This window comes from Drosophila willistoni (genome assembly GCF_018902025.1).
Source record: "Drosophila willistoni isolate 14030-0811.24 chromosome 2L unlocalized genomic scaffold, UCI_dwil_1.1 Seg139, whole genome shotgun sequence".
NCBI classification, from domain to species: Eukaryota; Metazoa; Arthropoda; class Insecta; order Diptera; family Drosophilidae; genus Drosophila; species Drosophila willistoni.
The window spans coordinates 2,116,378-2,142,798 of record NW_025814046.1 but is presented as its reverse complement, the minus strand read 5'-3'; the positions used below and the strand labels follow the sequence as shown (position 1 = coordinate 2,142,798).

Here is a 26,421-nt window from a genome sequence, read left to right as displayed (position 1 = left end):
CTACGCACACACAATACATATGATGTATGTATGATTGTTGTTATCAGAAGCAAATTGCTGAGTTGATCCACGCCCAATCCCTGAGCCCAGGTAATCGGTTATAGCCCACCCCTCCTCACACACACACACACACACACTGACTCTTTGCCTTCTCTTGGTAACTTTTTTCTCCCATATGGATGTGTATATGGAATACTTTTTATGTAGAAATTGATATTTGAAATGCAGTCAAAGGAAATATTCATAAGCACAATGTCAACTTGTCAATTTTTTCAGGGCAAAAAGCCAAATCATCAAAATTCAGGACAGTATATATACATAATTGAAGTTGTCAGTTTTGGCATAAAAAGCAAAAGGCGTAAAAGAGTGCGGGAATGTGCTTGAGAGGGTGAATGGGAGATGGTTTAGTACTAACTAGTAGTTGCTCATTAGTTCTTCACATTTGACCCGACAAAAAAAAAAAAACGAATGAGCACAAACCAAAGGGTACAATTTCATTAAAAACTTGTGCCTCAAAAAGTTGTTAATTACTGCTTCAGGCAATCAAAAAACGACAACAACAACAAGAACAACTACAACTTTTATGTGAATGTTTTATATAAAATGCAATTAGTTTGCGGCCAGAGTAAATGCAACCAAACTTCAACAACTAATTTTTTCTGTTACCACTATTTTATAAATAGAACTACTAACGATTCAAACAAAAAAAACAAATAACAAAATTTTGTGGTCTAATCTAATATTTGCCATCATCATCATTATCATCATCATCATGGCGTTGGTCATCAACTATACATAAAAGTGAAATCCCAATTGTGTAACTATTTATTCATTTATTTAAAGCTCTCAAATTACAAGACCAACAAAAACATTCATCAATATTTAATGTGAATCCATAGAGTTTAGGACACGCAATTTATATTTGCATAGAACTTATCAAATGGTTAAAGTAATTAGGGACTTAACCTGGACAACTATTTATTGTATCTAGCTAGCTACCCAAAGCTTTAATAAATGTCCTAGTGAATGATGTGGGGGTAGGTTTAGTTTAGGTTTCAGATGGGGTCATGTTAGAGCTTGGTAGTTAGGAGTTAGGGGAGGCCAGGAAAAATGCAAATCAACAGTGCAGAAAACTGCACAAAATCAACACAAAGCCACAGAAACAAATCACACAAAAAAAGAACTGTATTCAAATGTAAAAGAGAGAGAGAGCCAGTGAACGAGAGAAAATGGGGAAAATTTGAGAAAGAAAAGCGAGTAGTAAAAACAATTTGCTGTAATCAAAAACGAAATCAACAAAGCGCAAGCCGCAACGTCGCAATGGCCAAAGAGAACAATTTTTTTTATTTTTTTTAGAGAACACCCAAGAATATTTTATTAAGTACAAGTCGATAACTAAAATGCTCTACAAATTGTTGACAGAAATTCGTCGAAGTATGCTAGATTTTTATAGTAAATCAACTAATCTTATTCTCTATTGATATCTTATAAGGATACACCAGATTCTTATATGTGGTTGGTCTAATGAAAGTAAAAAATATATTCATATTCATTCTTAGATTTCTCAGTTTCAGTTTGTATATTTTTCTTGAACCTTTTTGAAATTAGGTATGAAATATGTTAGGCTTATCGCTCAAAGTAGGCAATAGATAGTAAAAGTGTTTAATTTTGAAAAACTATGAAGAACTTTTGGAATGTTTGCTAGCTAAAAACATGGTCTTTTAACTAAGTTTTAACCATTTATTGACTACAAAACTTTCTAAATATCTTTATAGTTTCAAAATTTAAAATTCTTATATTCCACGTTTCAAATAAGTTCATGCCACTAATTAGTTCCTTATAACTTGAAAAATATTATGCCATTCGAATTGAAAATGTATAGCCAACATCAATATGAATAACTAACCATTATTTTCTGACAATCCAGAGGTTATAAGTTTAAAACCTTATGCTAAGTTTATCAAGTGACTCAAAAACTTTAACAACATATTTTATTACTATTTCTTAATATTTGAACCTTCATACCTTCAAACACGTCGTTACTTTAGCAAAAAACGTAATAGAAATTAAATGAAACTTTCCCAACTTACTTCACTTAAAGATACTTGAAAAAAAATTTTACTTGTCAATCCAAAACACTTTATTCCATAAATATTTAATACTTAACTGTTTGCAGGTGTGTGCATTCTGAATTAGTCATTGAACTAAATCACTTTAAAGAGGAATAAATTCAATTTTTATGCTTTAAAACTTGTCAATGGTTTTTTAGGTCATGTCAAAATACATATTTTACATTGATTGGGCGCTTTTTGTTTTGTAGATATTAAAGAAAATTAAGTTAGCAACTTTTGTCATCAGCAAACTTAACCAGAGACTATGTCTTAATAGCTAAAACTAATTGGAAATTTTAACTTAATTAAGCTTTTAGTGAAAGCATAGCTTTTGACATCAGACAAAAAGGAATTGAAGTATTTTGTAGTTGTTAGTTAGAGTTTTCTTCTGTTCTAATCATTAGATGAAACTAGATTTTGTATTACAGCTTTTCATATTCAAAAGTATTCAGAAAGTATTCAGAGAAGACCGGATTCTCAATGAGTGAAATGAGGGTTTTCTTCCGTTCTAAAGATTAGATGAAATTAGATTTTGTATTACAGCTTCTCATATTCAAAAGTGTTCAGAGAAAAACTGCATTCTCAATAAGTGAAATTTAAAAAACAAGAAAAACCCTTCTAAATGATTTAAAAAACTTAAATTGAAAAGGAATAAAAGATGACACTATTTCCTTTTACAAAAACTCATCAATATATCTTCAATTGTTAGTTCCTTCCAGCAATTTGCATTATTTTTTTAAATGTTGTTTGCATTCTCGCCCACAAAAGTCTTGCCAATGCTGTCATTGAATCCAATCACAATTTGTTTTAATGACATTCTGAACTAACAGAAAACTTGCAATGGAAATTCATTATTTTCACAACTCGATGAGACTGTCTAAGCACATTGTGCTGATGTTTGGGTTAGAGTATAATCAGTGCACGGCGCAGGCAACTGCAGTAAATGTGCCACCCCTTTCCCCACCACCCCCAGCCACCAATGAGCCAGAGTCAACACGAAAGCTCTAGTCCAGGGTTTAGTCCGAGTCCTGCATAGTAATCCCCGTGCACCTGGCAGGTGCGCCAAGTGAAGAGCGCTGGTCATCATTATATATTTGTTGTCACTTGGAAAATATTTGTGCTTGGCGCTTGATTTATGCGTCGAGAACCATGCCACAAGGCGTAGCACGAATCGAGCAGCAAAAGCAGCAGCAGTGAAATGCAAACAATGAAAGCAAAGAGCACAGAGGATGGGAACAATGTGGATAGAAAACGCAGACTCACTGCCCCATCCACACGAAAGTGGTATATGCAAATGTCAGCTAGAAATAATAATAGAAGCTGCCAGTTCAGATAGAGAAATGCTTTCTTTTTTTTTTCCTGTTTCTGTTGTTCCTGCATCCCGATTCTATGGGTATATTAAAATTCTTTCAGTTCAACTATGTATTACTCCTGCCTATGACTTGTTAAAACGGATGTTGCAATGTTGCTTTTAGAATGTTGTTGTTGCTATTTTGTTGTTTGACCAATTGTTGTCACTGCCAGAGTGAATGTTGGCACAAGGCAACAAAGGCCAAAACAAAAACTAAAAGAAACTATGACCAAAAACCAAAAAATAAAAAATTATGTATACGAAATATTTATTTCGAAATGATAGAAGCACTTGAGATACCTTTTACTTAAGGATAACTTTTAAACATTTAGTTCGGAAGAACAGGAACTTGTAGATTTTTAGCTATACCAAATTAATCTTTATAATTTTGACCATTTATAAAGTTGTTTCTGTAATCAAACCTTAAGAATGAAACCATTTTCAAACTGAGAATTTCTGTTTAATATCTTATTTTTGATTTTAAGTACTTAAATATTTAGAAAAATAAGTAAAAAACATAATTATTCTTCAATGAATATGTTTTACTTTCATATAGCTAACAATAAATTTGTTTAAAATTTCCATTTTACATTTTTCTCTACGACACCTTGCTACTTAAAAAATAAAGTTTCCAAAATATTTACTTGAATAAACTTCAAACTCAAGTTCAAGTTCAAGTTGTAACATCTTCACATTTTCTTTGGCTTACCTTAAGATACCCATTTTTAGCCCTTCTTGACACAGGGTATTTCAAGTCAAGTAAAGTAAAGGAAAAGGGTTCAACGAGAGAATAAAAATTGTGGCCAATACATTTGTTGGCACACGAAGGAGGGATGGATGGATGGGTGGATGGCTGGACAGAAAGGGTTGGCCGAATTAACAATTCAATTTAAACTGACTCTGAGCAGGGGACACCGCACAACAAAAGGCGCGCACACACACACACACACAAAATACTTGACATGCCATAAAGCAAAAAGCAGGCAGAGTGTCCAGGATAAGAACAAGGACTAGGGCCCAGCAGCAGGACCCTCGACTGATGGGGCTAGAACTTGAACCAGGATCTGGTTCAAAGGTTGACGCACACACTTGACAATGACAATCGTTTGTTTTGCTGTCAATTGTTGTTGGGGCTCCACAATTTAATAAAGGGCTTAAGGAAAACAAAAAACAAAAAAAAAAAAACAAAAAAAAAAAATAAAAAAAAACAACAACAAAAAGGCTAGGAAAGGAAACGAGAAAGTGGATGTGGAATAAGCCAACAACCATAACAACAACAACATAAAGGAAAGGAAAACTTTGTTTTTTTTTCTTATTGTTTTCTTACTTTTCTTTGCCATTTGCCAGGCGAAAACTTTGCCGTCAACATTGTCATTGGCGTCGCAGGTGGGCTGGTCCTGTCAAGCCACCACGCCCACATTGCGTGCACCAAACTCTTTGACATTGTCATAGTCTAGCTGAAACTAGAAAAAGCCTGAGACTTCCATGGCCAGGTGGGGGTTGGATGAATGAATGGATAAATGGGGGACTGGGTGAGGAAATTGTCCTTGTCTCGTATTTAGAGACAACCTTTATTAAATTTGCGCTTTGGCTTATAATTCAAACTGTAAGCAGACAGACACAACTCAAAAGAGTAGTTTTCTAGATGGTTGGGGGCGTGGCAAGTCTTTGTTCAACCTGGTTGTCAGGTTTTCCTTTCTTTTTTTTTTTTTTGCTTCTTGTTCTGGTTGCCCCGTGGCGCAGACGTCGCCATCATTTTGTTAGCGTATTTAGATTTTAATTTGCGATAGAAAACTTCTTAATAGGATTTCACTGTCGCACGCATACACAGAAGCACAGACACACACACATACATACATGTCCTGAGACATCCTGGGACATAAACACGCATTAGCAGACACACACACACACACACATATTTTGGGAACCATTGGGAACTCCTTTTTTGTTTTTCTTGAAAAGGAGCCAAAAAGTTGTTCAACACTTCGCTGCCTATTTAGACTTCTGACTTTAACCTTGGGTTATATGTTGGACTGTCTATTATCGGGATGGTATACCTGATAGATATATAAAGCATATAGGGGAGTGGTCAATGTGACTGAACAAAAGTAGCTTCTTTTTTATCTACCCTACCAAATGGAAGTATTACCACTTTAGTAGAGGCTTAGTCACTTATAGGACTTGAAAAATGCACAGATACTCTATGAAAAGTATTCAGATTTCTGACATTTTATTACTATAGTCATATCTTTTCGTCAAGACTAAGTTCTTCTTATATTGAAGAAGGCATGATCTTCTTTCAGTTTTTCTGAGATGAGGCAATATTTTCCCTTTACTGTAAGAGCTTTAAAATCTGAAAATACTGAACTTATGATTGAACTAATTTGATCTTAGTACTGATTATTCAATATATTCACTTTTATGTAAGTATTTAGTTACCTCAGATCGCTCGAATATTCATTTTTGAAAAGAAGTTAGGAATAGATGATTGAATGATGGAATTTTGGGCCACTTTTCCCTTTAGAAATTGTGGTGTTTACCATATCAAAGATGTTCACTGCACATTTCTATCTACAGCAGTATCTCGATAAATAAAACATATACGAATAGGAATATAAAAAATACAAAATATATATCTCGATAGACAAAACCGTAATATATTTCGTTAAGGCCCTGAAAAAAGTAATGAATATTAAACAGAACTCAAATTTAATCCATAGATATAAAAGAGTTCTTTGTGAACTCCCTCAGTTTCGTTATCTCAAGGTTTTACTTTATATGTTTTATTTAATTTGTTAAATTACTAATATTTAAATAGAAGTCACTTGATACTATGGAAAAATGTAATTAAATAAAGACATAAAGCCTAGAAAAATAAGGGAATCTTGTGAAATATATTACACATACGCTATGTATGTTGGCAAAGGGTATAAAAATTTCGTTGCGGCTAAGGTTTTATTTTTGGGGTCTTTGGGTTTCTGGTCTAAAAAACGCCATCAGCTCTTAAGGCTTTTAGTTCTGGCCTGGACTCGAATGCCGCTTAATTGTTTGACTTGCCTTTTCTGCCACAAAACTGACGACTTTCACTTTTGCTTTAGACCCCCCCCTCCACCCCATTCCCTACCACCTCTCTTTGCCCACCTCTTCCCACGCAATCTTGCCCAAAAACACACTCTCTCCCTGTGTATCTTGGGTCGTCTTGTGGCTATCGCGGTTTTCTGCTGACAATGTTGTTGTTTATGCTGTCAGGTTATCTCACTTTCCCTTCACAGGATGCGTGGGCTGCTGTTGCTTCTAAATTATGTAATAAGCGTAATTGGCTTTGCTTGGTTTGGAACTGGCAATGGAGATGCCAGATGAAGATGTATATGAAGGTAGACATTGGGGCAGAGGAATGGGGGAGGGGAGTATGGTGGGGGTGGACTCTGTATTAATTTATTGTGACTTTGATAAGCGGCAAATGCTCTCGTAAATGACATAAATTATATAATAATAAAAGCAGAAGAAAATGAAGAAGAACAATGCCTTAGTTAAGATGAATTTACGCGTAAATTTATGCTGTCTAGACAGGAAACAGAAAGACTGACAGACAACAAGAGAGAGAGAGAGAGAGAGAGACAACCGAGAAAGAGATAGATATCTATATTGATTTAATGAGTAATTGCTTAGAAGCTACCAATCAAGTCTAATACAATTTTAATCACATCTTATTAACCCAAACCACACACACACACACACACACACACATAAAAACAAAAAGGGACAAAGTAAAATCAATTTGAGCTAAAAGGCAAGTTTGGGCTTTTAGCCAAATTATTAAGGACATAGCAATTATACCCATATCCACCCCCTAACAATTATCCTTTTGTTTTTTCTTCATTTTTTGTGGAAAAAAAAATGCACCTCAACAAAATTGAAATTGAATCGAACCTAACATGTTGTCCTTTTGGACAGAAGCAAAAAGTCTACAAGAACAGGAAAATTGGTTTATTGAGAGAAAGCGAAAGAGTGAGAGAGAGAGCGAAAGAGAGAAAGTAAGATAAATAGAGTGATTGAGAGGTGAAGAGAAAGTATTATAAGCCAACACGATAAACGTTTCAAGTTTTAAGCCAATAATCATGTTGTACGATATATAAAGTGCATACCAACAACTTTTTTTTGGCTCTAAATTCCTCCCACAAATTCCGCCATGCTGACAGTTCAACATGCAGGTTGTGAATTTTTTCTTCTTTTTTTTTTTCTTTACACATGTTAAGTGCAGACAGAAAGAGGAATACAGAGAGGAGAGTAAGAGAGAATATATAGAGAGTTAGAAAGAAGAGTGAGAGAGTAGGTAGAGAGATAGAGGAATGTCATGTCAAGTGACGTGCACTAGAAGCAAGTTGGCAGCTGCTTTCGTCATTTGGTTTTCAGGTAGTTGATGATCATCATTATCATCATCCTTTATGGCGTTATAGAGACTGAGGGAGGCAGCGAGTGAATGGGAAGAGCCACTTTACATAAGTCCGTACGCTGGACAGAGGGCATAACTAACATACATGGATATACAGGAGCGGCTAAAAGGAAGTTTGCCACTTCTTCGTTAGAGTTTCAAACCTATTAAATTTATTTTTTGCAAAGCTATTTTCAACAATATCAGCAAACAAAATATAGTTGAAAATGAAAATAAATGACATTTTGAAAAGTTAAAAGACTTTAAATTGAGATATTTATCTTTATTTATTCGCATTTTTAGTTCATTTTGAAATCAAAGATATTTTCATAGTGTCTACCTTTAAGTCTTCTTTTTATATTGCCTTGGTCTATTTGGTTGATTTTCAGTGAGCTAAAGACGAAAAAATAGAATTTTTACTCTGAGATAAATTGTTGTTGCATTTTTCTGTTGATTGTATCCGCTAAATATATATTTATTAAGCTCCAAGGTTCCACAATTTAATTTTAAAGTATTTTTATTATTATTACTTTCGTGTTTTTAAAGTTATTATTCAAGTAAGGACTAGTTGTTATATGATATTTTTGTTAGCCTATTGAATTCTTTATAGTATACTGAATGCCTTGCCTTGTCATGTCTGTAGAATCAAAATTTTTAAACACATTTTAACCATAATACTTGCTTTTAAAAGTTTTTTCGTTTTTTTTAATGCTAAGCAGCATACACTACGTATACGTTATTTGAATGTACCAATTCGTGTTATCAATATGTGTTGAAGGCTTGTTAAATGTTTTCCTATATGAACATTGATCACAAATTAACACACGTTTGTTTCTAAAGGGATTTGAAACCAATATCCAAATCAGTTCCCCTTTTTCCCCATATTGGAGCCTCTGTGCACAATAAAAACGGTTTATTAATTTGTTTAGATTCTATAATACTTATAAGTGTTTCATTTTTTATTTATTTAAACATTAAAATTATTAATGAGATATTTAAAAAATTTATTTAAAAATTGAAATATTGCTGTGCTTTGGCAGATGGGAAACCATTTGTTTTTGCATGGCGCTGCCAGCCTGTTAATCCAGCACTGTATTTGCCTAATGCATATGGAGCAGCTGGTGATGAAAAAAAGTATAGTCTACTTTTCAGCGTGAAACAGAGTGAGTGAGTCAGTAGGTGAGTGAATGAATGGTTGAGCGAGTGAGAGGACAAGAGTTATATGTTGACAGTGATGTGAGTGGGCGCGTCCTTTGACCATTACTAATAATGGGCGGGGTGCTGAAAGTATGTCAAGATTTACGCGCATCGTTAAAGCAATAAAGAATCGCAAAAGTTCCATTCTATATCTTGTTTTTTTTTCTTTCGTTTTTTGGTTTTTTGGTGGGTGTGCCATAGGACACAACACACACGCCATGTTAGAATGATTTCCAGCTCTTCATCCACTAACGACACGTCAGTCAAAGTCAACATACACTTGACACACACACACACACACGCAAACATACACACATTTACATGTAAATAAATGCGCTGTCATATATCTAAAAGGCATTGCAACATTTTCACTTGCTCTCTGTGACTTTTGCATATTTACTTTTCAACTTTGTCTCAGTCATTTTGATTTGCAGCCTCCGCTTTTTCCGCATTTTCAGCATTTTTCCTCTTTTTCCTTGGCATTTTTTTCTTGCTGTTGTTGTTCTTGCGCTCTTCTAAATGAAAACGTCGAACAACAACAACAAGAACGGCTCACAAAATGTTTTATTTACGTTTCACTGACTCTTCGCCAGTTCTCACTTCCAGTTCCCTTCTCCAGTTGGCTTTAGTGTTTCATTTGCTATTTGCGCATTTCCGCATTGCCGACATGTCTGCCATTTCAAACAGCGCCACGCCCCGTTTACCCATTCACCAAATTCTCTTTTCTCCCTTCTCTTTCCTTTCCTTTCTATACACTTCATCGCCCTGGGGTAATTAAAACTGCTTGCAGCTTCCTGCAAGTGAATTCTCATTGTTTGTCTCTAAACAATATAATATTATACATATACACTAAGAATAAAAAGAAAACAACAAATAAATCCTTTAAGAGCAACAATTGTTGTTGTTGTTGTTGTTTTTGTTCTTGCTTTAGGTTAGTTGGCAACTTGAGCATTGGCTGGTCCCCAAGTATCCGATGGTCGGCTGGCTGCACATAGTTTCTACACCAAACAAAAAAGAAGAAACAGAAGCAGAAAAGCGCATTACGATTTTCATGTTATCCCAGATAGACACACACACACACAAATAAACGGACGGACGGACGGACAGACTCACCTGCCAAAGGGTGCCGCCGGGATGCTTGAACACGGCATAGAGTGCCCAACCGGGCAACTGAATTAGACCCAAAGCAGCCAAAAGGCAGCCAAATACTGCGCAAAAAAGATGAAGGGATAAGCATGAGGTTTAAGACTTTGCCTAAAGACTTCTTTTCCATCCCGCCCCCAATTCCACCAACTTACCATGAGCCATTGTCGGATAGGGTACGGCCTTGTAGGTTAAAGCAGCCATGTCGAGCAGAGTATAAACAAGAACAGCCGACATCAAGCCAGGTGTGATATAGGACCAACAAATACGCCAATACCAACCCGTCTCAATATCCATCATGAATTTGATATCCGCACAGAAACGTTGAACACCTGATTGAGAAAGAGCGAAAGATTAGTCGTTTAAGTAAGTCACTTTTGCTTTAAGACTAATCACTCACCATAGATCCAGGCAATGGCCAACAATTCACCAATGGCCAAAATGAGGGCCGTAAATGATACACCATAGAAATCAACAAGATTCAATATAAATTGTCCACCCGGTGTCATATAGACAATGCTCACAGCAAAACCCAGGGCAGCCAGTGAGCTGGCAAGGACCCAACTAGGTCCTGCACGTGAACCAAACTGATCCCGTATGACACGCAAAATGCACGAACCCATGCCCACCGTACTGCCAATGCCTAGGACAAAGAGCATGAGAAAGAAAAGGACCGCAAAGATCTTTAGGTAGTTGTGCTTTAGGGCGCCCAGGGCGCTTAATATTCTCGATAACTTACCTGTGGAACATATTCAAATTTGGCTATGGCCTCTGGATACGATATAAAGGCCAAACCAGCGCCACCTTTCACCACACTGCCAATATCTGTTATGCCCGTTTGCTTAGCCAAATTACCCAGAATGCCAAAAGTAATGCAACCTGCTATAATGGAGGAGCATGAATCCATAGTGGTTATGATTACAATGTCACTGATGAAATGAAAGAGAGATGGGAATCAAAATAGTCTTAAAAGAGAAAACCTCACACACAACTCACTTGTAGACATTTCGATTGAAATTATTATAGCTGGCATAGGTTATCAAGGTGCCAAAGCAAATGGCCAAAGAGAAGAAGACCTGGGTAACTGCAGCATACCAAACCAAGGGATTCAATAGCTCCCGCCACTGGGGCTTAAAGAAATAGACAATGCCATCCCAGGCTCCTGGCAGGGTAACAGCTCTAATTAGCAGAATCAACAGGACCACATAGGGAAAGACACCAAGAAAATAGGCAGCCTTGCCACTGCTCTTAATGCCACGTATGAGAACAGCTCCAATAATTAGCCAAGCCACAGCCAGGCAGACAACCAATTGCCAATTGGGTAGACCCAAACCTTCATTAATATTTGCCACCTCATGAAGGATTTCACGTCTACAGTGAAAAGAGAATAACTTAGTATATCAAGCTTCCCGGTTCTCTTCGTTCAACTTACTCAAAATACAACTGGGCAGGGGATAACTTTCCGGTGGCATTCACATCCAGACCATCATGACAATCTCCGCCCCAACTGGGCCAGCAATAGCTCCAGGGTAACACAAAACTAAATGAGGCCACCAGAAAACGCAAAGTCAGCGCCATAATGCTGGAGTAATAGGTTATGGAGCATGCAGTGGCCACCATCTGTCCAGCGGCCACACCCTTCATCAAAGGAGCCACATCGAAGGCTTTCATTACTCCTCTTCCACTAAATTGTCCTAGGGATATCTCCAGATAATAGACAGGACGTCCAATTACCAGCAGGGCTATCAAATAGGGTATCACAAAGGTTCCACCACCATTTTGAAAGGCTATGTAGGGAAAACGCCAAATATTGCCCAATCCCACTGACAGCGAAATGCAAGAGAATAGAAATTCTAGGCCATTGCCCCACTGTTCTGGTTCTGCTTCTGTTGGCGGTGTTGCCTTCGAGGTGATCTCTATTTTCGTCTGCTTACGTGACATCTTCTCGACGAACTGTGCACACTTGGAGGTCGCTCTAACGACTGACCGCAAACCATCATAATACAGATTCATTTACCCAGATTCAATGTCATTCACTCGCTCATTCAGTCGCTCACTCACTCACTCAAGTTTTTAAATTTGCTTTTCCTGCTTATCTGGATTGGGTGAGTTTGTTGGCTGCTAAATAAAATGTAAGGTGCTAAGTGCATTTTCGTAATGAATTTATGGCTGGAAAAATGTGTAAATAACTTGAGAATAAGTTTTTTATTAGCATCCAAGTGTTTATGACTAGTTTAATTTGAATGAATGAAATGCGAGAATCAAATAAATTGACAAAAGCATGAGACCAGATAAGATGATATGTGGGTTTATGGTGAAATAAATATATACGAGATAGACAAAAGCAAATTGGAAGTAAGTAATTAAAAATTTACTTTGAACTGAAACGAAAATTTGCTGTTGTTTAGTATGTACATGAGTGAGTTTATTGAGATCTGATTACATAAGACAATTAATGTGGATTTTTAAGAAATTTAATTAATATATGATGGGAGAATGAGAATGAGATGAGAAAGAGTTGAACTCCTAAACTTTATGTCGAGGTGCAAAACTCATCCTTTATTACTTATATCTGGATTGTTTTGAGCTTTTATACCTAACAATGAGGTTCACGTTATAGAATAAAACTCATTTTTCCAGGGGAAAACAGTAATTTCTACCATTTTCCTTTTTGTATCAAATGTGAAATGAAAATCTCTTTGTTGAGTGATTTGGTATGTTGAAATTTAAAAAACAAAATTATATCGTTTTAAGTCTACATTAATAGTGTTCTTTAAAGGTAGTATGTATTTAATAGTTAAGCAACAGCCTTAAAGTTAAATAAAGCCAAAAATAACAGTATTATAAATTTTAAATCATTTCAAATGAAGATTGAAGGATTGACAATAACGACTCTAATTGTTCCTCTCATAAACCCATTCGTTTTGCTCTCTCACTTTCTCTCTCTCACTTTCTCTCTATCTCTCCCTATCTGTGTTTATTTGATAGCATCATATATAATAACTTACGCTTTAAAATTAGTTATGGTTAAAGCGTTTAGAATTATCGATCTGTTAAATAAATATTTGCAAATAATCCGTTTGAAATATTGCTTGAGTCTAAATATAAATTAACAAAATGTAGTTAGATCGACTTATTTCAATTAGCATTCGACAACAAAATTTATAGCAGTCAAATTAATTTAAATAGATGGCTTAGTTTGAACTAAATTATGTATTCTCCTAGCTTCAGCTTTTTAATAGAGAAGAGATCATTAGCTTTGTCTCTCGACTTGATATCAATATCATTGAATTGATATCGATTCGACTCAGTAACTGTTTCATAAAGAGTATCTGTACAGGGGTTTTATATTTATATTATGCCAAAATTATATATTAGGATTATTATATTGATCTGATCTGATACTTATAGCCTACTTACTAAATACATTGATTATATTGGACCTATCATTCATTTAAATATCATATAACGATAAATCACGCAATTCATAAAAATACTTTTCATAAAGCCAAATTTATCTGCTCATGTGTGACATGTTTTTAATATATGTACAACCTGTCGAACTGTTTGCCTACGTTAATTGTATTTAATTTTTAATACATATTTAATATTACGACTACCGTGACAGATGCAGACTGTATAATTGTTGTCTGCATGTTAAATTTCGTGTTGCCTGTTCATGATCACAGTTAACTGCGAGATTCTTAAAGTAAACATCTCGAAATGACGCAAAAGCATTTTGTCGCATGAATTAAAAGCAAAGTAATTGCATTAATTTAATATCTGTTGCTATATTTAAGCACAGCAAATAATGTTGTTATTTAGGTAGATAATTAATAATTTTATATTAATAAATAATTGATTAGTTATTTCTATTAATAAAGAGATTAATATACTTAAAACAACAATTAATAATTCTAGGAACTCATAAGGAAATAAAAATTCCAAAAACAAAAACATTTACTTTAACAATTTCATTTTTTGTAGTAATGCTTATTAAAATATAGCTTGTGGTTTCCTGATGATTTAATTTGTTTCTTTTGTATTAAAACTTTTACTTTTCAATTGAAAACCTAAGAAAGTTCTCACAAAGAATGATTTAACGCTTGGCTTAATAATAATTTGGTACTTTAATTTAACATCCCCCCAATAAGTTAAGTAAGACGAAAAAAAAAACGTGTTAAACTTACTGAAACTGACAATTATTAATATAATTTGATGGCTAATTCATTTAAGCTGGCAAAAGTTTGTGGTACTCAACATTTAACTTGGCAACGGAAGATATTAGTTGAAGACAAGTTAAAACGGTTTGTAAAATAATTGAGGTTCTGGTTGAGTAGCGCCAAATATATCAACTTTTGAATCATAAAACTGAATTCTTTCTATGGTAGTTGGTAGAGTATTTGACATCAGAACGATTGAAGATTGATGAACTAGTCGAAATCAATAAGATTAAACCAATTAATGTAAATGCATACATTAAAAAGAACTTGGTTTTTTTAAACTAATATTACTCTACACTTCTAGAAGGACTTAGTTTGCTCAGACTTCCTTTGACCAATGATTGTTATTGTAAAATTATATTTGAATTACTTTCTGAAATACTTTACTCATATATTTAAAGTGTTATTTTATTTAGCAATTGATGAATTTTAGAAAAGAGACAGAAACTTGTTTAGAATTGGAAATCGATTAATACGAATCTTAAGTATTAAAAGCCCTATAGAGTTATTTATTTCTTAGTTGAAGGATCAAAAACCAAACTAAAAAGTAAACATAATGTTTAATAAACTAAAAGTAAATACAAGGTGTATAATATTTGACTTTTAATTATTGAAAGAAGTAAGCTTTTCCTTACATTTAGTTACTTTTCAACTTTCTATGAAAAAGTATTCGAATTTTAATAAAATATTTAGTTGTAATATCAAATACAAAACTAAAGAGTAAACAAAATGTAAAATAAACTTAAGATAAATACAAGGTGTATAATATTTTACATGAAATTATTCAAAGAAGTAAGCTTTACTTTACTTTTGGTTACTTTGCAACTTTTTAAGATATTTTAGTCATATTAATTTCAATATGTCTTGGTTTCTTTTATAGTCGTAACACTTTCAATCTATTTCTCTTGCACAACATTTTTGCTTGCCAAGTTGGCAACACTTTTCTACTCTTTTGGCAAACTCTTTTTACCTTTTTGCTGCCTTGTCTGTCAGAAAAACCAGAAAAGTTTTTAATAATTTTCAAGAGTTTTCTAATTAACATCTCGAGTGCATGTTGTGCAAGAAGGGACCCATGAGAGGGTTGCGGCAGAAAGGTTTGGGCATCAACTTGCCATTTGCAAGTGGCAAGACAGAGATGAAATTGGATATGGAGAATGCAACTTGTGGCACGATGGGAAAGCGAGAGAGAAACAGGGGGGCAAGAGGTGGCACAGGGAATATAAAGTTGCCATTGAGCCCAGTTGAGCGTGCCATTACGGTGACAATTTTAAATGGGTTTTTAACAACTTTCCCTTACTATGAATTTTTTGCTTGTTTTGGTGTTCCTTCTTTTTTTTTTACCTTATTTTTGTCGCAGATTTATGGCAATTAAATGGCTTTGATAAGACTGATTACTGTTCCGGGGGTAAAAATTGCAATCACTGGGAAATTGGGGTTAATGAAAGAATTTTTGCAAGTATTTTGCTAGCACTTTTCTCTTCAGGTTTTTGTACCAAAAATTATCGCACATAAATTGCCATTAGTTGCTGGAGAGAAGGAGAGGGAGATTTGCGTGAAGTTAATTTAAGTGAGAAGTTGTAGAAGAAGGGAAGAGTGGTCGAGGGGGTTTAACTAACTTTAATTGCAGCTGTAAAACATTGTAACTTGCACACACGCAGAATTTGCAAAAACAAAAAAGGAACAAAAAGAAAAAGAATAGAGAAAAAAAAATAACAATGTGCAGAAAATGAGGCAAATAAATTTTTTGGCTAAACTTTTCTTTTTGTGGGGTCGGGTGGGGGAAATGTGGAAAACATATGTATCTTCAAGTGTTTGTGTGTGCGTGTGTGTGTAGCAATCGATAAAAAGAACAACAACAACTAAAAAGGAAAGCAAGTTTCAAGCAAAAGCTCGTTTGCAGGCCCATTAACAAGCACCAAATGAGCGCTGCAATTAGTTTTCGTTTTCTGTTTCTTGTTTCTGGTTTCTTGAGGTTTTCCTTTTAGGTTTTTCTTTTCTTTTTTTTCGGTTCTCTCTGCTTTGTGTTTTGTTTCTTTGTACACGTAACAAGTTTACTTTTAAAATTGATTTCAACGGACTTTGCAACAACTTCCGTTTCCGCATCACCTAACCGCCTACCCTCTCTATCTTCATCATGTCTCTAACAATTCTCTGCCCACATGTGTCTAGGGCCAACTTTTGCCATTTTCCACCCAATCAACTTTTACCCTCATTTTGCCATTGTGTCATGTCATGTCAATAATCTTGCCCTTTATTCCTCACTATGCTTTTTATTTTTCTTTCGGCTCTACCAAATACCCTGTAGAAATGTGGTAGACGAGTTTTCAACGAACCATGTAAATACTATGTTTTAGCTATTTATTGGTGGTATAGGAAACAAATTAAGCTCCTTAAATGAAAGTTATTTAACTAAAGCATCAAAGCGAACGTTCAAAAACGATTCGGAAACGAGAAGAGACTTGGAATTTTTATGTATACTGAAATTTTACAGGTACATATAAGAGACACATTGCGAAAAATATTTCTGGAATAAATTCTTGCAATGCCAAAATTAGCTAAGGAAGATGAAAATGTTTCCATCATTCGGGCTCTAATAGTTTGGTAATCAAAGTCTTTTTTTTATTTAAGTAACATTGAATGAATCCTTGTCTAGTACTAAAATTTTATGGGCAGAGTAAAGGAAAGGATTTCTGGGACTTTTGATTCCAATTCATCTTCTTCTATAGTTAATTTAAATTTATTTTACTTGGTATCTAATGGTCGACACTTGAACTGTTAGTTTTGGTTCTTCTTTTTCCGCTGCTGTTGCTCTTTTTATATTGTAACTACAATTTCATTGAGCTCTTACATTTAATTTAAAATTAATTTTTAATCAACTTCAATTGAATTAAAATTGCTCGTTTTGCCATGAGCAGAACACACATATGTGTGTTGATATGTGTGTGTATCTATCTATACATGTGTCTGACCATTTTCAATCATTTTGGGATCACACACACACAAACACACTCACACAGTTGCTCTATCTATCTCTGTCCCTTACATTTCCCCCAAGGGCAAATGCGGTTTTCATATTGTAAATAAATTAGCCACATTTATTATTGATAAGATGGAAAATGCGTTAATATTAATTATGAATTATGTTTTGTTTTTTTCCTTTCCATTTTGCAGTTTTGGGTGCGGCAACCAAACTAAAACTCTACGAAATTCTAGGTGAGTAAAACTATTCAAATGGTACAGAAATATTATAAAGTTATTGTATTTTGAATCAATACAAAAACTACATTATGCCAAACGAAAAATTAGGAAAATATTTATCAAAAGTAACCTAAGCCCTATTTTAGGGAAAATTGATAATTAATTAGTAAATGAAATTTATTAATTTCAAATGTTCTATTGAACATGTTAAAATTAAACTCCAAAATTCTATAATAAAATATTTACTTATTGAAATACAAGAATTAATTCTTTAAGGAAATGTTTATCCATCTTTAAATTAAAGAATTTATTTTTATAAGGAAATATTTAGAACACTTTTTCAGGAAGATTGTTTTTTTAATTCATAGGAAATTAGTTTGAAATTCGGTATTTTAATTAATCGAAACAAAATATCGCATTAGTCCTACTTTTTCGGCCTAATAGAAGATAGGGATAATACAGAAACGATAATTCTGTCGATTTCAATATCGATGCTTACATATATGTATCCATATGTATATAGCAAAAATCTTCTATCGATAATGAAAAATCCCACAACCCACATAAAAATCGAGTTGTAACTTACCTAAGACAATTGATTCTTTGAAGATTTCCCTAAAGTCCTTTAATGACAAGCAAATTTATTATCAATTAGTCTGATCCTTTTATTTTTATTTAGGTTTATTTATCAGAGCTACACAAAATATTGTTAAAATATATTCAAAAATGCTTTAAAACAAATCAATGAATAAAATAAAAGTTCTAATGGAGTAGAAAAGAAAAACAAAGCTCAATAAATGTAGAATAATCACATTTCATAATCAAGAAAGTGTTTTGAGATAAGTTTGTGCATAAGAAAACTATATTCCATGCCTTTCTATTGTATTAAGTTTATAATTTTAATGGTAATGTACGAGAAAAGTTTCTGTTGTCTTCTTCCTGTAGAGGTAAACCAAAACTTTAGCCCATTTTTAGCTCTCCCTCTGCCTCGCTCTCGTGTCTGTTTTGTTCCCCTTTTGTTATCCAATTGGCAAAGTCATTCCTTTGTTGCGGCAGCTACTCGACCAGAAATCACTTCTGCCTCTGCCATGCCATGCCACACCACACCACACCCCATTCCACTTGTGGCCTCTGATTATTTGTTACTCTATAGCGCGTGCCTCAATTATGACCAAGGCAACATCCACTTGAATGCATCGGCTAACAGCAACAAAGTTGCCGCACCAAATGTCAAGGGAAACTACGAAACTCAGGTGGAAACTCTGGCCAAGTGTTTAACCCAGTTTGCACTCCATTCGCCTACCCATCCAACGGCTGTTGTTGTTTTTTTTTTTTTGAAGTAACGCAATTGGCAAACTCTTGGTTCTGTTGCCGGTGCCTGGTTCTGGTCCTGGTCCTGGTCCTCGTGCTGCTGATCCAGCTGCAGTTTCTCCCTTCGTTTTGTTGCCTTTTGTTGTTTTGTTAGTTGCCGGTTGCCAGTTGCTTGGTTTTGGTTTTGTTACCATTGTTGTTGATGTTGTTGTTGTTGGTATTGTTGTTGTTGTTGTTTAGGTGCACGTAATTGTTGCAGTACTTTTGCTAGCCTCGGCTGACTCGTGAAAAAGTTATTAAAATGAAAAGGCAAAAGCAAATCGATTATGCGAGCCAACAAAATCCAAAAAAAAACGAAAAGCCGGCAAGAAATGTGCAAAGTTTGCCATAAAAAGTTTTTTTTCGCCTTTTTTCTCTCTCTATTTCTTTTTGGCTTATTTTTTTGCCGTCCGATTTTTTAGAAACGAAACTTTAAATTGACACCGGAATGAGAAGCCAAAGCTGAAGAAAAAAAATAAATAAATAGAAAATAAAACCAACACCCAAAAACAAAGTGCAAAGTTTTTGTACTTCTGTGTGTGTGTGTGTGTGTGAGTTTTGTGTTGGCTTTAGAATTACAAAAATGATAAGCTGGCTTTTGCCAGTGTCACGCACACATTTCGATTAAGCGCAGCATCGAAGAAACAAAGAACCCATGGGCCATGTTGGCCTTATGGCCAAGTCTCTTTCTTTGGGGGCAACATGGCGTATGAGCAACAACAATAACTTTTCCATCTCCCCCGCTCCCACTTTTGTTTTGCTACGACTGGTGCTGGTAATGTGAGTTTAACAACTGAATTTGTTGACTGACATTTAAATTTGCCACACAATTTGCATTCTCTTGGCCTCAGTTTTGAGAATTTTATGCAAATAATAAGCATTCCGTTTTGCCTTAGCGGATGTTGATGTCTCCATTACTTGCTTACCATGTCTAATTTCGAGTAACTTTGGTATGTTTTTTTCTTTTTCTTTTTGGTTTTTGTTCTTTTCGAAAACTTTTGTGCTTTTCGTGCCTTTCGTTTTGTTTCTCGATTGTATGTATGTATGTAATCTTGGCAAACAATTTTCAATTTCAATTTGAATTTAATATGGCATTTGGCTTGCACTTTTCTGGCCAAAAGCAGGGCAATTAAATATGAAAAGTAATTCACATTGTTTGCCAAGTTTTTCCACACTCACCACTCAAGCACGTTCACGGGTTATGGTGTGTGTGTGTGTGTGTGTGTGGGTTTATGTGAAGGAATGTGAAACTCATTTGGTTGGCTTATCAACAATTCTCTGCAGGACTTGGTGACAGGAAATGTCAGCTTAAATTATAAAGGGAAGAGTGGAATAGAACGAAATGAAAGAAAAAAGCATGAACCAAGAAAAATCGAAACGAAAAAAAAAGTTGCGAATTGAGTTCAAAGCAAAGCCAAATGCAATTTGCATGCGCTGGGATTGGAAATAATTTTATGGCTCTGTGGCTTACCAGCCAAGTAATCCATTTCCCCCTTACCATCTCACCCTCTCTCTCTCTCTCTCACACTCTCTCTATTCCCCCGCACACACAGAAATGTCATTCAAGCCACCCAAATACCAATGAACTGAGAAGTGAATTTCGCATTCATTGAAAATGTCTTCTGGCAGCTGGGCAAGGGGCCAAAACTTGTGCCAATTTAACTTGAATTTATATGCACCATGACAGTCCAAATCGAGGGTGGGTGGCGGTTGTGGTGATGGTGGTCTTGTCTTCCTTGCAAGGATGAAATAGGCACTCCAGTTTCAGTTCCCACCCCTCCCCTAATTTCCTTCCCCTGCCAATCGGGCCACCCATCAACAAGTGTCGTTGTGCAAAATGTGCAGCGTAATTGTCACTGAATATCTTTTTGGCTGCCCAAGTGGCGTATACGCAATATCATTGTCAAAATGAATGTACAGTGCGGAAAATAACTGTTGCGAAATTAGGGAGTTGCATCTTATTAATTCTATAAATTAAAAAGAGTACTTAATTTATTTATTAAGCTATAATTATAATAAAAATTAAGGCAAAATATTGGGAACAAAATCGTTGAGAAAAAAAAAGAAATAACTTAATTATTAAATTTACAATTTACTAGAGATATATACATAGAAGATATATAAACGTATGTTAGGGTTGTTATTAGATAAACCTTCAATATCTAGTTTATCTTTAAATCTGATCTTGAAGATACTTTCGATGAAGAACCAGAGGAAAACTCTGATGGTCACATTTTTTCAGAAAAGCCTTCAAAAACCGTCATGTGAACGTGTTTAAACATAGGTGAAAAATTATATACGCCACATTCTTAAAAAATGTATCTTACTCTTATTTATTCCTTTAATTTATTTCGTAAATTCTGTTTTATTCATTTTGTTTAACTTTGTATATTCTATTTTAACTATAAAATTTTGTTTTACCAATATTTAGATATCATTTAGTTTAATAATAATTTAATTGATTTACTAACTTATTTGATAATCTAGAAACTGCTTTAGGTCCTTTGAGATATTTTTTATGGTAAAATATTCTCAATTGGCTGATAATTTTAAAGGTGATTAGTAATCATAATATACTAAACTTACTCGTTTATGTTATCTTAACCTAAAGAAGGCAAAATTAAATAATTATTTGATTTATATATTTTTCCTTAACAAACCGTTCAACAACTGAAAAAATATTGAAAACTCAACCAGATATATTATGTTTTATATTAAAATGTGCTAAAAAATCCGTTAGTCTTGTTTGATAATATCCAAAAATACTTACATATGTATATAGATCCTTTTATATCTAAAAAGTCTTAAGTAAGATCTCTAGTAATAGTTGTTCAAAGGATTCATTGGATATCATTTAAGCTTTTGCATTCGATAAAATGCCAAAATCCTGTAAAAGAAGAACTGCGAGTTGTGAAATTTCAAATAAATTTCTGTGTTGCTTATATACAAATTAGATTGTTTGAAAACATAAGTTACATCACAACCGGAAGTTGATTAATTTTGCACATCTATTTCTAAGAACTCAATCCTATTCAACATTTGATGTGCAAGACCATTTCAATATTTAACCATCAGCCCAGTTTCATATTGTATTGGGATGGAAATTCGTAGGAAAAAATTACTATAAAAAGAAGAAAGCTTTGTTTTCTTTGAATTTGAATGACATGAGTTGGCATAAGAGTACCGAATGGCAACTTCAAATGGAAGATTCTTAAGAAACAGGATGTTTACTTACACACACACACACATAAAGGACTATACAAAATAACTTCCTTTACTTAATTTTAATTATATTAAAGTAGTTTCTTTCAGTGCACATATTAAAGGCAGACGGAAAATGAAAGACATTGCCACAGCCACTGCCTCTTTGCCTCTCTTGTGGCTTTGACAGCACCGCCAACAGACACTTGAGGCGTCCCGTTAACATCGTTTACCATATTTACGCTTTAAATGGTATTTATTTGCAGCTCTCAAGTTGGCAGCTAAAGAGGAAAGTGAGTGAGAGGGGACACAAAGAGAGATAGAGACAGCGTTGGACTTAGTTGTGGCAGCTGCTGTCAAATGCGCCACTCAAGTTAGATATTGTCAAGACGGCAGAAGCAGATTTCAGTTGTGGCCTTAACCAAGCCAACATTATTACATTAAGTGGCTTTTATCAAATGTCCTTAGTCATGAGCATAAACATATGAGCCAGATGGTTAGAGGATGGGATAAGCTCCTAAGATGGGGTCAGTTTTATATGCAAAAAACCAAAAAAAGAAAGGAAAATCCTCGAAAAATGAAGCTAATAAAAGGATTTGGGCAGCCCATTTTGCTTATTAAGTATAATTTTAAAGAGGCTTTTCAAAACATAAAAACCAAAAAAAAAAAAAACTTCCCAGCTCTAATTACATTTTTGGCTACCTTTTGTTGTTCTTGCTGTTGCTGCTGAACCAATTTTCAAGCGTGAAAACTATGACGAAAATGAAGTTGTTTGGCAGTTTGTGTATGCCTTTGTTTGCCTCTGTCTCAACTTGTTAACTTTGGTGGAAGGTGTGTGTTTTATAAGTGGGGTGGGGTGAAGTGTTGTTCGTTGTTGTCGCCGTCGTCGTCATCGTTGGTGCCTGATGTTGCTGCCGTGCAGTGTCAACAGCAACAGCAACAACAACATCAACTTGATTTCATGCACAAACAACGTTTCCGCTACTCACTCTCTCTCTCTCTCTCTATCCCTACACACACACACACACATTTACTCACACTGTCCTTCTGTGTGTCCTCTTTATCTATCTCTTTTTCTCCTCTTTGGCATTGTGTCAGCCGTAATTACACGCCACGTCTGTTTCATTTACTACTCCTCCTTGCTCTCCTACTCCTTGCTGGTCCTCTGTCTATCTACTTGTTCTACTCATCATCCTCTTGCTCTCTTGCACCACCACCTCTTTTATCCACCTACTGTGGATACACCTCACCTCTGGTTATTGTGTTTACTGTGCGTGTTTTGTTTCGAGTGCCATTTGTTTTAATTAAAAATTATTTAAAGTGCTTTAACAGTAAATTGCTTCAACAAGATGGCAACCAAAACACAATGACAGTAAAGTTTTTATATATATAACTCTAAATGATCAAATTTAAATTGCTCTCTATTCAATGAATTGTTCTGATGAAAATCTGGATAAATCTATATATAAATCTATATATATTTATATAAATTAGTTTTTGATCTTCTGTTAGTCTAGTATTGGCGGAACAAGATCTGAAACTGACTATAGAACATATACCTATCATTTACAATGTAAAAATATAAGAATGCACCAAAATTCTGGGCCTTGCTCTAGAGTTGGATATAAATAGATTTATGCAAATACATGAGTAAATTTTACGTTCTATATACCACAAAAAAACTATGCATATAGCAGCGGCAGATCTACGGCTATAAAATTGGAGAACTTGGCTCCCCAAAGTATGCAACAGGCAGTCCAGGAATTGACTTTTTTATTTAAATTTAATGAAACTTTGAAATTATCTGTATATATTAAAAGAATTCTTATAGCAAAAGTTTTTATAATTATTATATTTAAGTTACAAGCAACACACATAGTTATTAATTTGTTGAAAATAAATACTTTTCCATCCTATTGCATACTTTAAGGAGCAATGTTCCTCCATTTCGAAAGACCTCAATTTGATGTAGATGTAGAATTAGTCTAATCTAAAATTAAAGTTTATAATGTTATTAATGAATGTCACTTAACGGAATAGCTTATAGAAACACGAACAGGATAAGAGACGACGAAAACTTTATTTAGCCTCCAATATCCATGACCTTCCCTTTATACTATTCACAATTGATGCACCGATCCTTAAACACTTGCACTTGATCTGCTTAAAAGGGATAACAAAAACTCTATTCCTTAATTAGGTCTACATTCGATCAAGATCAAAAAAGCCATTTATTGGTCTCCTATAAGAAGTTAGATTCATGTCATACGACTTAAGCTCGATAAAGAGTGATCATTATAAACAAAATTTATAAGAAAATACATAATGTTCGATGTAGCTAGCGACACCTCATCCGCCATACAGCAAAGACCATTGACTATCTTTCTGGAAGCCATTACGTTTTGCGTAGGTGTCTTTTCTAGCTGGTTGAACAAATCACTTGGGATGGCCAAAGGATGCGTCTATTTACAATTTTGTATTGCAAATGCTGCAAGGTAAAATATATTCTTGTAACATACATATACCCCTTTTGCTTGTTGTATTGTCTAGGGTATAAAAAACTGAATAAATTCGAACCAAAGTGGAGAACAGTAAAAAGAGAGACAGCAATTTATTGCTTTTTAGGTATCTCTATTATGCTTGTGGCATTTTATTGTCCACCTAAATTCCATTTTTGCTGATTTGTTTGCCAAAAATCGTTTTTTATTTTTGCGGTAAACAAATACATGCACAGATCTATACACACACACACACACACATACACATACGCACACTCACATACACGTATTCGGAGTAGACACTTAACAACAGTTCCCCAACAGTTTTGTTGTTGTTTTTGTTGTTGTTCTTGCGTTTGTTTGTACACATAAATGAGAAAAACCAACGTGGCAACCATAAAACACACACACACGCACAATCACACACACACACATACACACACGCACACCAACACACAGACATTCTCATGTTTGCACAATAAAATTTCAACAATATACGCGACAGGGTCTTTGTACTTGAGTAAATTGGATCTGTGCAACGGGGCATGCCACCCCGGTGGTTCTGTACCCAAACCTCTGCCACCTCCTACCCCCTACCCCATACCCCTCATTGTATTTCAACCAATGTAGGTGGAGATGTTAAAATTAAATAAATATTTGCCTTAAAGCTTTCCAGGGCACAGAAGAAACAAGCGAAAAGCGTAATGCAAACCCACGCAGTGATATTTAAAGCGACACACACACACCCACAAAAAACAACCCACAACCCGAAATAAGGCTTAGCATCAAGAGAACAAAATACAAAAAAAAAAGCCTTCTTTTGCCCAGTGAGACATTTCTTTGCAATAAATGTATTTGAATATTTCACATCTTGGGTTATTTCAGTGCGTTTTTAATCATTGCCAGATGCTCGACAAAATGAGGCCCGTTTCTTATTGTTTTTTACCCTTATAGGAGAAAGGGTACCCACAGCTTGCGATTGTCTTTCAAAGGACATTAAATCTACATTTTTTTGGAGTGTTAAGTGAAGATTGTGGGAAATATCTGTTGTTTCGAGTTCAGCTTCAAATGCTTGAATTTCAATGGAAAATCATAGATCAGGCAAATATTTTAAACATTTTTTGCATGATTTTTGACAGATATTTTTCCGTATATTGTTTGTTAGAAATAATTGTCTTTAAACTTTTAAGCTAAAGCTGATTTCTTAGATGTGTTCTTCAGCTTAGACGTGTTTCTTTCTATAATTTAGACTATGTTTTATTTTACAATAAGGAAAATTTAATGAATTGTTAATAAATGAATGGTTATATAAATTATGAAGCGTAGAGAGAAGGCGCAAAGAAAGTAAACAGAGTTTGAGAAGTGAGAAATCTCAAAAGAAGTTCTGTGAAAAAAGTGAAGCATACTTCTAGGAACTGGAAACTTTAAAATTTAAACCATTCCAACTGTTAACATTTACTTGTTGAATGTGAAATAATTAGCCTAAAAAAAGATGCAGAGTATACATAATTCGACATTTAATTTTTCATATTTTAAATGCTTTTTAATTCACTTAAGCTTATTATTTTAATTATCTTTGTAATTGCAAGGAACCAATATAATATTACTTTTTTTTTGTCTGATGAATTAAAGTTGTGGCCAAAAGAGATTAAAGGGTTTTTAACATATAAGTACACAGAAAAATAACTTTCAAATTTTTGTTTTGATTATTCTAATC

General features: G+C 34.5%; 2 protein-coding genes across 3 annotated transcripts in view; one reads left to right on the top strand and one right to left on the bottom strand.

Annotated features, from left to right (window-relative positions):
• LOC6638230 (heparan sulfate glucosamine 3-O-sulfotransferase 5) overlaps positions 1–26,421 on the top strand; it is a 56,463-nt gene that overhangs the window by 6,480 nt on the left and 23,562 nt on the right. The window contains exon 2 of the mRNA XM_002061424.4: positions 17,629–17,670. The gene's annotated coding sequence lies outside the window, so the exon portion shown is untranslated. The remainder of the gene's footprint in view (positions 1–17,628; positions 17,671–26,421) is intronic.
• Positions 9,883–12,229, bottom strand: LOC6638173 (sodium-dependent nutrient amino acid transporter 1). 2 transcript variants are annotated; one of them, XM_002061418.4, is made up of 7 exons: positions 11,667–12,227; positions 11,231–11,605; positions 10,974–11,163; positions 10,635–10,917; positions 10,390–10,566; positions 10,205–10,299; positions 9,883–10,089 (listed from the first exon to the last, which is right to left on the bottom strand). In XM_002061418.4, exons 1-7 carry the CDS (start codon positions 12,173–12,175, stop codon positions 10,024–10,026), a joined length of 1,695 nt encoding a protein of 564 aa, XP_002061454.1. In that variant the 5' UTR covers positions 12,176–12,227; the 3' UTR covers positions 9,883–10,023. The 2 variants fall into 2 exon arrangements, with proteins under 2 accessions (XP_002061454.1, XP_015034713.1); XM_015179227.3 differs by lacking the exons at positions 9,883–10,089; positions 10,205–10,299; positions 10,390–10,566 and having other exon boundaries at positions 10,684–10,877; positions 11,667–12,229.